General features: G+C 39.8%; 1 protein-coding gene across 2 annotated transcripts in view; it reads left to right on the top strand.

Annotated features, from left to right (window-relative positions):
• Nucleotides 1-14,954, top strand: part of Lrig3 (leucine rich repeats and immunoglobulin like domains 3) — a 57,423-nt gene that overhangs the window by 30,406 nt on the left and 12,063 nt on the right. The window contains exons 4-12 of one of the 2 annotated variants that reach the window (XM_069987707.1): nucleotides 2,249-2,380; nucleotides 3,160-3,303; nucleotides 4,546-4,689; nucleotides 5,053-5,196; nucleotides 5,861-6,004; nucleotides 6,938-7,018; nucleotides 7,812-7,883; nucleotides 10,608-10,679; nucleotides 11,423-11,586. In XM_069987707.1, the coding sequence (XP_069843808.1) occupies nucleotides 2,249-2,380; nucleotides 3,160-3,303; nucleotides 4,546-4,689; nucleotides 5,053-5,196; nucleotides 5,861-6,004; nucleotides 6,938-7,018; nucleotides 7,812-7,883; nucleotides 10,608-10,679; nucleotides 11,423-11,586 (1,097 nt within the window). Of the gene's footprint in view, nucleotides 1-2,248; nucleotides 2,381-3,159; nucleotides 3,304-4,545; nucleotides 4,690-5,052; nucleotides 5,197-5,860; nucleotides 6,005-6,937; nucleotides 7,019-7,811; nucleotides 7,884-10,607; nucleotides 10,680-11,422; nucleotides 11,587-14,954 lie in introns of those variants that run through there. The other variant, XM_069987717.1, reaches the window with a different exon arrangement.

The following is a 14,954-nucleotide window of genomic DNA, read 5'->3' as shown; positions in this document are numbered from 1 at the left end:
AATAGAAATCACAAAATGCTGAAATAAGGATATAGGCTGACCCATTGTAACAATGAGATGCACAAGACACTATATTGAAAATGAACTTTACAACTTGGGAGCGGGAGAGGGAGGAGTTGGGAGGTGGGTGGGAAGGGATGGTAGGGGGTAACAAAGGAGGGGGTAACAGTGCTCAATAGGAAATGTACTCATTACCTTACTCATGTAACTCTAACCCTTCTGTGCAGTATCTTTACAATAAAAACACATATTAAAAAATTAAAAGATATCTAGCTAGCTTTTGGAGAAAGAGGGGGGAAGGAGGGAAGGAGAGGGGGAGAGAGAGGAGATATTTTCCAAGAGAAATACAATCATGAAATATATCTAATCTTGTTTGGTAAGTAAAAGACCATACCTAGAAACAGCAGTGTGTGACTTGTATAAGTTACAGAGTTCCACTTAGAATATGCAGATTCTTCCTTCTTGTGAAGAGAAGACCTCACTAAGATTTATAAAAGGACTATTATCTTCCCAGATTTTCTGCTTTAACAGGTTATTTTTCTATGATTCTAAAGCCCCATGTCTTTCCACATGGATTGAATCCATCTCCATGACCTAGAAACTGACTAATTATCCCTCACACATCACCGCCCCCCATACCTCACAATTAGATCAAGGAGTTAGTACATTGGGGAATCCACATGGAGACACTGGCCAGAATCAGAGGCCATGGCTGATTCGATGCAAAGCAAAGTTTGGATGACTGGGCTATCAGATTTAAGATGGCAATTGAGATGGCTAATATATCAGTTTACTTTTTTCTAACACAGTGGCCAATGAATACTAAATTTTTCCTTTGAGCTGTTGTGTTGATATCCTTTTAACTGCTTTGAAGCAAGGTTCAGTGGCTTATGCCTTTAATTTTAGCTACTCAGGAGACTGATATAGGGAGGATCAAAGTTCCAGGCTAGACCCAATGATAAAGTGTTTGTGTGACCATCTCAACTAATAAAGAACTCTGTGTGATGGTGGATACCTATTATTTCAGTTACAGTGAAAAGTGTAAAACAGAAAGATCGAGGTCCAGGACAGAAAGCAAGACCCTATTTCCAAAATAATGGATGCAAAGAAACGATAGAGACATGGCTCAAGTATTGAGTGCCTGCCTAGCAAGTACAAGGTCTTGAGTTCAGATCACACTACCTCACATTCCTCAAAAGAGATTTGACATGATCTTTCTCTTAACATATTCTCGTTTTCCCCTATTTGAAGGCTATTAGCAATAGGAATCTGTACTGTCCTAGCTACTAGGTACATGTAGCAATTGAGCTCCTAAAATGTTGCTACTGTAACTGAGCAACTTAAGGAACTGAATTCTAATGTATCTATCAGATAGTCTAAAATCTAAATCTACCTAGCTACCTACCTAGGTATGCATCATCTACCTATCCTGTAGACTGGGTTTCATCATACAATCCAGGTTGGTTGCAAACTTGAAATCCTCTTGCCTCTGCCTCTCAAATGCTGAGATTGCAGATGTGTGCACAATGCCTAGATAACGTTTACTATAATTTAAATTAAAAAGTACACATGGCTAGTGGCTGTAGTCTATTGTTGATGACTGCTAATGTCAAACATACCCTAATCTGTGTCCAGGGATTAGACTGATGTGCTCTTAGTGTGACACCTTCATAATCCTCCAAACCCTGGGATATTTCTACTGCTCCGGAAGCCTCTGGCAATGCATTGAAACATGTTAAAAGAACAGATCTCTTGAGCCTATTTCAGCCCTATTTTGGTGACTATGTCCAGATCTTTTACACTGGAGTTATGGGTACTTTTCAATAGAAGACTTAGATTAGAAATCAAGGGGAAAGGAACAAGAAATTATTTCATCAGTTCCTGATTTGCCCACTGGATGCTGGGCATTTCATTATCCATTTAGTAAAATGAGAACAACTATTCAGAAAAGTAGCCTAAAGAAAAATCAAGCAGTAGTCTTTAAGTGCCTAGCATTCAAGAAGTCATTGCTAAAGATTATCTCCACTTCATGTAGAACTGCTTTTCATATATTCTAATACCATTGCTTAGGAGCCAATGAATACATCAGAAGTGGCCATGATATTTCTGTTTCACTTAGAAAAGTACTGTTTCAATCACTCAAATGTTCCATAATTCTAAAGACCCAATTAAAATTAAAGAATTTTCACCCTCTTTTCCATTTGTGGTATCATGAATGTCATTATCTGGACTGTCTCCTTAATTCCAGGGCTGGCAACAGGATTTCCGAGATAATTCCTGAGCGTCTCAAACTATTTCAGTCCCTTGAAACTTTGGACCTGAGCAGCAATAATATTTCAGAGCTGAAAGGTGCATTTCCACCCCTGCAACTCAAGTTTCTGTAAGTGGACACTTCTTTGCCAAAATTTTCATCTGTAATGAAAATATTATAACAAAAAAGAAAACAAGAAAACTTTAAACCTGTTATTGTTGATGGACCAAAAATGAAACTTTCTCATTGATTTGACATTTGCTCTGGGACTAAAGAGCCACAATCTTCCTTTTGTTCTTACATTTTAGATTATAAAATACTAGGGTTTTTTTTTTTTTTTTGCTCAAAGTAAAAATGAAAGTTAGGGTTGGGGTTGTGTCTTCAGTGGTAGAATACTTTGCAACCAAGTACAAGGAAGGCTCTAAGTTCAAACCCCAATACTGGAAGAAATATAATAAAAATTAAACTGTTGCTGGTTTTTGTTAATTAACAGTAGCACAGAAAGTGGAAGTGTATCCACAACAAATTTATCCACACACACACACACACACACACACACACATACACGTACACACACTTTAGTGTGCACATGCACACCAGTACTGCGGCTTCAACTCAGAGCCTTATGTTTTTGCTTTGCCTATTTCCTCAAAGCTGGTGTGCTACCACTTGAGCCACACTTCCACTTCTACACAACAAACTTTCGTGTCCTTCAGATATAGCAAGCACAGTGGTTTTCTTCCTAGTCCATATGTGTAAATTAACAACTTTCCCATCAGGACCTAAACAATAATATTTGAAAGTGGTCATGGATGATTAGCTTCTCCAAAGAATCTTGGAAATGCAGAAATTGAATGCACTTTAGTCTCTTAAAGCAGAAAGACAGCTCCTCTTCAAACTTTCCACAGGTATATCAACAGCAACCGAGTCATGTCTGTGGAACCTGGTTATTTTGACAACTTGGCCAACACACTCCTGGTGTTAAAGTTGAATAGGAACCGGCTGTCAACCATCCCACCCAAGATGTTTAAACTGCCACAACTGCAGCAGCTGTAAGTCAGAGTGGCTTCCTAGATACCATATCCCATCTCTGCTAAAACCTAACCTGTGACAGAGAGGAAGTAGAGCCAAGCCTGTGACCACAGCCTTGCCTTTGAGAGCAGGAGTTACAGGATCTGAGTTGGAAAAACCCAACTGTCACTTAATGCCAGTGACTGGCTGACAAGACACGTTAGATTGTTACTAAAGGAGTGAATCGTATGATCATTAAAAGCCCCTCTTCCAAAGGTACCATTGTGGCACTGCAGAAATCCTGGGGGCTGTCAGCAGCTATGGTTTATGACAATAATACCCACAACTCCAGGAGGCTTCCATAGCCTAAGTGGCTATAAAGAACTGTCTTGTTAATAATGGTACATCTGTGAGCAGGTTCCTGCAAGAGTGGCTTCCAACCTTGATTGCACATTATAGAGACTTGGGGAGCATTGAAAAAAAACTCACAGCTTCAAGGCCACACCCCAAACCAATTATATTAAAACCTCTGGGAGTAAGATCCAGGCCTCAGTAATTTTTACAACTTCCCGAGTGGTTACCATGTACAGCCAAGGTTGAGAACTATTGCCTACAAGAATGCATTCTACCTGAAAAGAATCAGGGGAGATGGTGACAGGCTTTGTACCCACCTAAGTGAGAGATACCTTTGATGGCGTTGTTCTTGAATATACCTTACATATTAGTATAATGTCTAATTTCCTCATTCTGGGTCATTTAAAACCAAATACTTATTTGTGGGCTGCTATTAATTTATACTATGGTATTGAATGGACTACTGTTTAGAAATTAAAGTGTCATCTAGTACCAGTATGCTTTATCTTTGCATGTGTGTGTTAGCACTGGGGCTAGGCACTGTCACTAAACTAAGCTTTCTTGTTCAAGGCTGGCGTTTTACCACTTGAGTCACAGCTCCACTTTGGCTTTTTTTTTGCATGTGTATGGTTAATTGAAAACAAATCACAATCCTGAGAGTTCAGCCTCTTGAGTAGCTAGAATTATAGGTGTCAGCTACCAGCACCTGACTGTGTTAGCATTTTATTATTCCAAAAATTCACCCTGCCTTTCAGACATAGAGCCACTCTCTGCTAATCAAGAGATGTTCTTCTTAGTGAAATTTAAAATGTTCTATGTTAACTTTTAACACTGACTTAGATGAACTATATTGTAGCAGTGATACGTTTTATTACTATTTCCAGAATTTGTTGTACAAATTAACTGTTCCAATGTAATCTCCAACACAGTGAGCTAAACAGAAACAAGATTAGAAACATAGATGGCCTCACCTTCCAAGGTCTTGGTGCTCTGAAGTCTCTGAGAATGCAAAGAAATGGAGTCACGAGACTTATGGATGGCGCATTTTGGGGGCTGAGCAACATGGAAATCTTGTAAGTAAGCAATGGTGGTGGGTGGTGGCCACCCTGTTCCTATTTTAGGCTGTATGATCATTCAAGGCTCAGTGAACATTCAGTAGCTCTTATGTGAGAGACACCATGTCAAAAATCTCATAATGAGCAATCTCATTTGTAATTTAATATTCAGGTTTTCAGCTTTCCTTCAGATAATCTGGAATTTACGAGCATATCCATTTATGAGGAAGACTTTATAGTACCTTTTGCTGATGTCTCCAACAGAACTGGAAAGCTAAATCTCTAGTAATAGACTAAGGGCTAGGTGGCAGTCATCTGTGCCCTTTGAAAATACCAGATAATGAACTCGTTCCTTGCCTTTGATTCTTGCCCTGAATGCAGGCAGCTGGACCATAACAACCTGACCGAGATTACCAAAGGCTGGCTTTACGGCTTACTGATGCTGCAGGAACTTCATCTGAGTCAGAATGCCATTCACAGGATCAGCCCTGATGCTTGGGAGTTCTGCCAGAAACTCAGTGAGCTGTGAGTCGCTTTTTATTCTCCTCAGGTTCGAGAACAGGGATCATGGCAGAGCATGAGCTCCTTACCACTGATGTGTGAAATTTTCATAACAATGTTTCCAAGGTGACAGGTTTTGGGGTTTCCCCACCCCCCACATGCCACCTTGTCACATTTCTGCTGTGATAAATTGAAGCCAACTTGGCTGCTTTTGTTTCCCTGGCCCAGAGTCAAAAGCAATCATGCTCTCATTATTCTTCTTCTCATCATTATCATCATTATTATTTTAATGTTACATAGTTGTACAAAGACGTTAGGATTCCATAAGTTGGGTTGCAAATACAGAATTTTGATCAGTGTCACCTTTCTGTCATTCTCCCTCATTTTCCCCCTCTCCTATTCCTATACTCAAGTTAACATAGTTCAATTTATATATATATATATAATGTTCTTGAATATAAAGACAGTGTTTTTGCTTACCCTTCGTCCTTCCCTTTTTCTTAAATTACTGAGATTAAAGGAAATGTTTTCCTGAGTTATTGTTAAGTCAGAACTTAAAAATAAGGATTATTACAGTTTTATTTATTACCTGTCTTGTAGAAAAGCAGATCATTGTATTGAATGGAAAAAAAAAATAAAAGCTGCTTTTTTTTTTCTTCATACATCTTTTTTTTTTTTTCCTTTACAGAGACCTAACTTTCAACCACTTGTCGAGGTTAGATGATTCAAGCTTCCTTGGTCTAAGTTTACTAAATACCCTGTCCATTGGGAACAACAAAGTCAACTACATTGCTGATTGTGCCTTCCGGGGGCTTTCCAGTTTAAAGACTTTGTAAGTTACACGTTTTTCTCTCCATCCACAGAACCTAATTGGTTCCTAAATGTGCCCACTTTTCTCTCAGCAGATTTCCTTTGTTGTTAAGGAAATGTGTATAGCCTCAAAAAGAGGGTCTTAATCTTTCCCAGAACAGTTTGATTAAGATGGATCCATTTCATCCATATGTGTTTCTTACGGGAATTAAAAAGGCTGGTGATCAGATTGTGGAGTGACTGTAGGTACCCTTCTCAGGATTTCTGGGACGTTCCTAACTTCTAAAGAGATAAATAACTTTAAATCCACTCATGCTTCTATAAAAAAAATACAAATTAAAAATAACTCCGAGCAAAAAGATACACAAAGAGCAGTGTGGGAAGACATATGCTTATTGTGTGAAGTCTATACACAAGCTGTTCTCTGCCCAGTGAGAAAAAACAAAACAAATCAAAACAAAAACTGAGAGAGTTGAATTAATTGACCTTTGAAAACTCTCTCAAATGTGAATTGAACATTGCACAATGGGCTTTTGATTTTTTTGCCCTGTCAGAAATTGGTGCCGTTTCCTGTTGGAAGCGTTAACAGAATTGAAAGACAGCCCGTGTGCCTTGGTGACTCCTGCTTGTGTGGCTGGCACCATGGCTTTCAAGTTTGATGCATTTTTTTTCTTCCCAAACAAGTTCAAGCCTTCTGTATTTAGTCATTTTGATCGAGGAGGACCTCACAGAGCCCGAGAGTCAACTGTCTTGATTTGGAGCAAATCCTTACAATGTTATTGAGGGAAGAGTACAGAGTAAGAGCAATCTCCTGGAAAATGAAGTTCATTATTTGGAAAGGGGGGTGGAGGTGATCCCGGGATTAGGAGGAATTGGTTACAGATGTTATGCCACCTGGGTGGTGACCTTAGGTCTCTGGAGCACTCTCTCTGATGAGAATGCTTGTCTCTATTAGGGATCTGAAAAACAATGAGATTTCATGGACTATCGAAGACATGAATGGCGCCTTCTCTGGGCTTGATAAACTGAGACAGCTGTGAGTATAATTTGTCTCATAATGGGGCTCCACCTGTAAGAGATGAGAGTAGGTGTGGCATCCTGTTTGTATACCTTCTCATCTCTTCCTAGTGAGTGCTGGTGTCACAAGATGTATGCATGGTAATTAGCTTCTTTTCCCACTTGTTTTAGTAAAGAGTATATGAACTTTAAATAGTTTTGAATGTTTAGACTTTGGTAATTGTATTCAAAAGTGAGGGCCCATACAAACTTCAACTCTGACTCCCCCCCCTCCCCTGCCATCAGGTTGAACTTTAATCACCAGAAATTATCTAGAGACCATTGATAATGACCCAGCATGCCTTGATAATGCCATAGGAGACTCCAAGAATACAGGACGAAGCATCTTAGGTTTAGCCATAAAAGAGTCTTGCAGGAGACAAGATTATGTTTTAAGCTGACAATGAAGATATTCAAGGAAGAGGAGAGGAGAAAACTTTCAATATTCTTTGCTTTATCTGTAATCACTTCCTTGAAATAAAGTTTCTTCATATTTTAAAAAGACTTGGAAGGAGACTACTTTAAAATGCCCATCAAAGTAACTTCTTGAATACTTAGTTTTGCTGGGTTTTCTGGCGAATCCTTTGAAAACCATATTGAGCCACATTAGTGAACTATAGATAACAGGGACACACTTAAGATAGATTGTTTAATTCAAGAAAATAGAATTCTTTACAAATGATTTAAAGAGAAATTAGAGCTCTACCTCTAAACTAACTCATCAAAATTCACTGTTCCAATGTAATTTTTCTTCCTTATCCTTTTTTCCCCAGAATACTCCAGGGAAACCGGATTCGATCTATTACTAAAAAAGCCTTCACTGGTCTGGATGCATTAGAACATCTGTGAGTATCAGAAATTTAGTTACCCTGAAGTTCACCTTGCTATTGAGAAAGAAATAGATACAGAAAGTGAGAGACAACAAAGACAGAAAGTTCCATTTAATCTTTACGAGAATACTGTTCAGTAGTTTTCTTCATTTCTAACTAGGTGGAAGCCTTGAAGATTCACTGATTCTATTAAAGATCATAGGCAACACCCACAATCCTTAATAGTGACATGGAAGGGTTTTTCACACTATTTTGAGGGTTTTGTTGCTGCTTTTGCTTAATACAGAATGCACAATGTAGCTCTCCCTATTGTTCTCCATCCATAACAGGAAGACAGAGGACTGAAGGAGGCTGCCTTGGCCCTCAATATCCTTATGTCTTTAGCCTTAGCCTGCCATCTCTGCCCTTCCTCAGAGCTGCTGGCACACAGTTCTGCAGTGAGATTTAGGGTGGAGGATTTTCAGCTGGTCAGAGAGGAAGGCTAGTTAATCTTGGGAGGACTCCAACACTGTCTGAGCACTGTGTGTTGACTAAGAGCAAACCAACTGTTTATAACCATGGCTATCCATCTTACACTGGTACAGTAAAGTTACAGTATAATAAGTAATATATTCCATCTATTGCGGAAGGCTTGTAGCTGGCAGTTGTCCTATGTGTTAACTTGGGCAGAAGAAGTTACAATGTAAAATTCACATTTGGTTTATATGCATTTCTGCTGGGGACAGATAGGGAAGATTCCTTTGCTACCATGAACCACTGTGTGTTATTTTCTGATTCCACCAGTTTGTTGGAGAGAGAGATGGCTCACTAGCCAGCCTGACAGTGCAGTAGGAAAACTGGTAGCTGGATTCTCAAAGCTGCTCTGGAAGGGTGGGTCAGTATAGTTCTACTTCCTGAAAACAGATTATGTTTTCAAAGGAAAACTAGCCAAAATGGGCTTGTTCACAAGTAGCCCATTATGTTTCTGGAAAAGTGGAATATGTGGAGCAGTGGAGTATTAACCTCTACTTCTATTTTCTTTACTTTCTTTTTTTTTTTGGTCCAGTTGTGGGGCCTGAACTCTGGGCCTGGGCGCTGTCCCTCAGCTCTTCAGCTCAAGGCTAGCACTCTACCACTTGAGCCACAGCGCCACTTCCGGCTTTTTTCTTTTTGCTTATGTGGTGCTGAGGAATCGAACCCAGGGCCTCAGGCATGCAAGGCAAGCGCTCTACCACTGAGGCACCTTCCCAGCTCCTACTTCTATTTTCTTTTACCCTTCTTGACTCTTGCAAGTCTGCTACCTTCACTCTTCACCTTCTGTTTCTCCCTGCCTTTTTCCAGTTTCCTTGTACTTCTGTGACCTCTGCAGAACAGCAGTGTGAACCATTGCTAACCATTGTGATCAGTACTTTCAACCAAATTGTTTATAATTGCCAGTGAAAAAATAAAATCAGTCTCAAGTAGTGTGTCATTTTATAAATGGCCTATCTGGAATGTTTATTTGTTTTAACAAGGACATCTTGTCTGAGCACCTACTACCTTTGTATTAGTGAGTTGTGTATGGTAGGATTCGGCAGATGTTTAAAAGCACAGATTTCTAGAATTCTAGAGTTAAAAATAATTGGATGGATTCTCACCTTCCCCTTTCAAGCTAAACAACTTGGTAGTACCATCTTCTTTTGAGTCACTCTAAGAATAAATACAATAAATAGTAGATGTACATAAATCACTTTAAGGGAGTTTGTGTATGTATTATAGAAAGTAGTCTGTAAATGAGGTAAAGCCAGGATGAACTGGTGAAAGTACTTCATACACACATATGAAAATAGAACAGTGAGCTGGGTGCTGGTGGCTCATGCCTGTAACCCCAGCTACTCAGGAGTTTGAGATCTGAGGATTGCAGTTCAAAGCCAGCCCAGCCAGGATAGTCCATGAGTCTCTTATCTCCAATAAACCAGAAAACAGGAAGTGGCGCTGTGGCTCAAGTGGTAGAGTGCTAGCCTTGAGCTGAAGAGCTAAGGGACAGTGTCCAGGCCCAGAGTTCAAGCCCCATGACCCACAAAAAAGAAAAGAAAATAGAACAGTAAAACCTGTTGAAATTTGGTAAGACTGGGGCTTGAACTCAGGGCCTCTCACTCATCTTGCTTGTTCTGCTGGTGCTCTACCACCTGAGCAATGCCTCTAACTTGGCCTTTTGAGGCTATCTTGGAGGTAAAATCTTGCTGACATTTCTGCCCAAGTTGGCTTTGGACTTTGATCCTCCAGATCACAGCCTCCTGACTAGCTATAATTACAAGCATTAGCCACCATCGCCAGCTTTGACATTGTTTTAAGATGGTGGGGGGAGGGAGAGAGGGAGTGACTTTGACCATATATGGAAATACCACAACTACTATATGCTAATAAAATTGTTTTAAAAACGTTTTTTCAAATGTATAATTGTGATGAAAAGTTAACTAATAGTTAACTAATTAGCACGAGAAAGACAATAAAGCAATGGGGCTGAACAAATTGGGCCATTAGGAATGAAATAATATGGTGACCTGGCATCTCTGTAACAGATGAGTTTTTGATAACAAGACTCTCCATTTTTCCACTCTTCTAAGAGATTACTCAGGAACTCCTATACTCATGCATTTGAACACACAGACTACTTGCTTAGTGTATGGGTAGGGATAGGTAGTGTGGCCCAAACTTTGTCCCAAGACCCAAGATGACTGTTGTTTACCTTCCTGTGTGGTGTGTTTGGCTGTTTTTCAGAGACCTGAGTGACAATGCAATCATGTCTTTACAAGGAAACGCATTTTCCCAAATGAAGAAACTTCAACAACTGTAAGCTTTCCTTTTCTTCCCTTGAGTTTTAAATGAAGCATCCACAAGAAAACTGTCATAGGGTTTCATCCCAAATTATATGTCTCTAAAAAGTGTCTAGCATATTCTTCACATTAGTTTTTTCTACCAGAAAACCAAAGGCATTGGTTATTTGTTCATTTTGTTACCCAATAGGAGCTTTCTTTTTTTTTTTTTTTTCTGTTTAAATTTGCCACTTCAATCTATGGGACCAAATATAGTCTGATGCCTAAATATAGTAGTGATATTTTAGTAGTAAGGAATTTTGTAGTTTAGTTTTGTTTTGTTTTTGATACGGTCATAGGGCCTGAACTCTGGCCTGGGCGCTGTCCCTCAGCTCTTCAGCTCAAGGCTAGCACTCTACCGCTTGAGCCACAGCGCCACTTCCGGCTTTTTTCTTTTTGCTTATGTGGTGCTGAGGAATCGAACCCAGGGCCTCAGGCATGCAAGGCAAGCGCTCTACCACTGAGCCACCTTCCCAGCCCCAGTAGTAAGGAATTTTGATGCCTTACTTTGGCCGTCATGTAGGACAATAAGAGCAAAAATGGCAGAAAGCAAATCCAGCAAGGTATGCTTCTTTGCATTTTAAGATGTCCTATAGGATGTTGCATGGGTGTGTATTTGTTTTCCACACTCATTGCTTTGTTAATAGTTACTTAAGTTTAGTTTACTTGTAGAAATCTGCATTTCATACAAAACAAATTGAATGTAATTACTCTCCGCAGGCATTTAAATACATCAAGCCTTTTGTGTGATTGCCAGCTGAAATGGCTGCCCCAGTGGGTGGCAGAGAATAACTTTCAGAGCTTTGTCAGTGCTATTTGTGCCCATCCTCAGCTGCTAAAAGGAAGAAGTATTTTCGCCATTAGCCCAGATGGCTTTGTGTGTGGTAAGTATAAGTATCACCCACTCTTGGTTTTTATTTATTCCTCTCATTTGCCCAAAATAATGGTTTTGACTAGATTTCTACTCCTTTAATAAAGCTGTCAGTTCTGCTGAGGTAGATAGAATTGGATCTATAGTTTGCTGATCATTCTAATTCTTACAAATGACAACAGAGGGTTTTCTAAAAGCATTTTTTTTTCATCTTTGTTTTGGCCTTGTGGTGGTCTGGTGGAAAGAGAATGAAATTGGATCTGGAGAGTACTGAAAACAGTCTCAGGCTCTGCTTCACTTTATTAAATTCCCCAGACCTTAGTCTCTTCATCCAGGAAGTGGAGGCTCCTCTGGTGCTGCTTTTTGTTTGTTTGTTTGCTGTTTGCTTTGTTTTTATTAGCTCACATTCGTTATACAAAGGAGGATTTCATTGGTATCTAGCCACACATGTTTATGTGATGGGTCAATCAATCTCACCCCCTCCATCACTCTCCGGTCACTCTTTCTTGCTCTTCCCAAAGCAATGCCAATAGGTTTCCTCTTCAGTTTTCATAGGTGCACATTTTCAACCACATTCATCATCTTTCTCTGCGGCTGCTCTTGAATGTTGGTTCTGGTTTCAGTGAATGGAGTATTAATAGCTGTCTTTGGTGTTGCTGATTATTGTGATTGATGTTTGTTTTCTTAATCTTACTGCTGCTTATTTTTGGAGAGTGTGGAGAAAATTGCAGTTCCTAATAGTGACATCCAAAGATGCAGTACATGAAGTTTTCTTAGCGGCTCTGTTCTTTCCCTGGGTCTTGTTGAGAGGCTTGTAGCAGAGAAAATGAAGTAGTTAAGGATTTATGGGCTGCTGAGAAATTAACTATTGGCAGGTAAAGCATGATACATTATAGAAAGTTTGAATTTATTGCAAATAATTTGTTTTTACTTTTTTTTTTTTTGCTGGTCGTGGGGCCTGAACTCTGGGCCTGGGCACTGTCTCTCAGCTCTTCAGCTCAAGGCTAGTTCTCTACCACTTGAGCCACAGTGCCACTTCCAGCTTTTTCTGCTTATATGGTGCTGAGGAATTGAACCCAGGGCCTCATGCATGCAAGGCAAGCGCTCTACCACTGAGCCACCTTCCCAGCCCTTGCAAATAATTTGTGTGTGTGTGTGTGTATGTGTGTCTACCAGTACTGGGGCTTGAACTCAGGGTCTCATGCTCTTGCTTAGCTATTTTACTCAAGCCTGGTGTTCTTCCACTTTAACTACACCTTCACTTCTGATATTTTTGGTGATTAATTGGAGATTAGAATCTCATGGACTTTTCTGCCTGGGCTGACTTTGAATCTCAATCCTCAGATCTCAGCCTCCTGTGTGGCTAGGATTATAGGCCTGAGTCACCAGAGCCTGTCTTATTACAATTAATTTTAAGATCTATTGATTTATCACCCAAGAAACAGCATTAGCAACTGCTTACCTATAATTCATACAACTAGACAGTATCATATCTTGATTTAAAGAAATAATAATATAAGGTTCTTGTTTCTGATGTAGCTGTCTGCTACCACATTGCTGTTGCCACTGGCTACCAGAGAAAAAATTTACAAAAATAGATGTGCATATAAAACCTGAGATCAAAATTTACTTTTAAGTACCAAGTGAAGAGGGCAGAGTCATTTTTTTACACTGACATTTAAAAATTTACTGAACATTGCCTTGTCTACAACATACTATTTTTTTTTAGGTTGCAGCATTAAAGAGTGCCAACAGTTTCTGGAAATAAAATCTCTGGTGTAGCTTTTGGAACAGATAAGCTTTTGGCATTCATCTGTAAGGGCCTGAGTAAGCATTTGCTTTCCCATGATCCTTGTTTCTCAGCCCCCAAATCCCAAGATAGAAACTCCTTAGTAATCTGATACAATTGCAGATATACATATGCTTCCATAGTGAATCTGAGCATAGGCAAACATTTCAAAGGATCTTCCAGGAGAAGCTATCTTGTTTACAGCACACAGGCCTGTCCTGGAATGTGAACATCCCCATATTTATTCACATTCATAAAAGGTCATGTGTGTGTGTTTGTGTGTGTGTGTGTGTGTGTGTGTGTGTGTGTGTGTGTGTGTGTATGTGTATGTATGTATGTATGTATGTATACCAGGTCTTGTCCCTTACTTACCCTTTTTGCTCAAGACAGGCCCTTTACCATTTGAGCCACAGCTCCACTTTTTGCTGGTTAATTGGAGATAAAAAAAAAATCTGCCTGGGCTGGCTGCAAACAATGATCCTTAGATCTCAGCATGCTGAGTAGCTGGGATTATAGGCATGAACCACTGTCACGTGGCAAAAGGTCATCTTTTTAAACTACCCAAATAATACATGTTGGTAGATCTGAGATGCCTCCTTTGGGGAAAGCTGAAGTTCTAAAAAGGTAACTTTTCCAAAAAGTAAGAGAGAACTAAAAATAAGTGTTTAGAATGAAAGAGTTGCTCAACTCTAATTATACTGTAGCTTGGGCAGGGTGGCACACAGCGTGATGGCCTGGCTGCCTGACTGCAGGTCAGGGCCAGCACCACACACGCAGAGTCCAGATGCTTTTCGTTCCAACGAAAGCTTTCTTTTCCCTTTTCTTTTTTTCCTCTGGCCCTGCCCAAAGTACTATTTTTTTTTTAATTGCTTCTGTTTGGGGTAGATGGAGTAATTGTTATCTTTGGTGATATTGATGATTGTTGATCGATGTGTTTGCTTTCTTCGTGGACAAAATTGCATTTCCTGAGAAAAGAATTCTAAGATATCCCATGAGCCTTTGAAGTTTCTTCACTGTTTTGGTTCTTTCTTGTGCAGGTACTGGGGCTTGAACTCAAGTGTCTCATCCTCTTGCTTAGTTTATTTAAATGCTCAAGGCTGGCTCTCTGACCTTGAGCTATACCTCCTGGTTTTTTTCCTTCCTTCTTTCTTTATTCTTTTTGCTGGTACCAGGGTTTGAACATGGGGCCTTGGCTTGCTCAGCTTGCTTGCTTGGCTGGTGCTCTGCCACTTGATCCGGTGCCTCCAGCCTGGCTGCTGATTATTTAGGGGATAAGAGTCTCCCAGACTTTTCTACCCAGGGTGACTTCAAACCATTGTCCTCCAAATCTGAGCCTACTGCGTAGTTAGGATTACAAGCTTGATCCACCAAATCCTGACTAACATTCTCATTTTTAATTGAAACCGAGTAATTGTATATAGGGATGGGTACAGTGTGACATTTCTGCATATGAATATATGGAATGATCACATCAAACTAACCAGCCTGTCACCTCAAATATGTACCATTTCCTTTTCTGTGAATGTTGGAAGTCCTGTCTTGGCACTTCTGAATAATCACTTAATTGCTGTCAAACATAGTTGGATAACTGG

This window comes from Dipodomys merriami, unplaced genomic scaffold (assembly GCF_024711535.1).
Source record: "Dipodomys merriami isolate MVZ:Mamm:240054 unplaced genomic scaffold, mDipMer1.0.p SCAF_10, whole genome shotgun sequence".
NCBI lineage: Eukaryota > Metazoa > Chordata > Mammalia > Rodentia > Heteromyidae > Dipodomys > Dipodomys merriami.
This window is presented reverse-complemented; position numbering and strand designations above follow the sequence as displayed.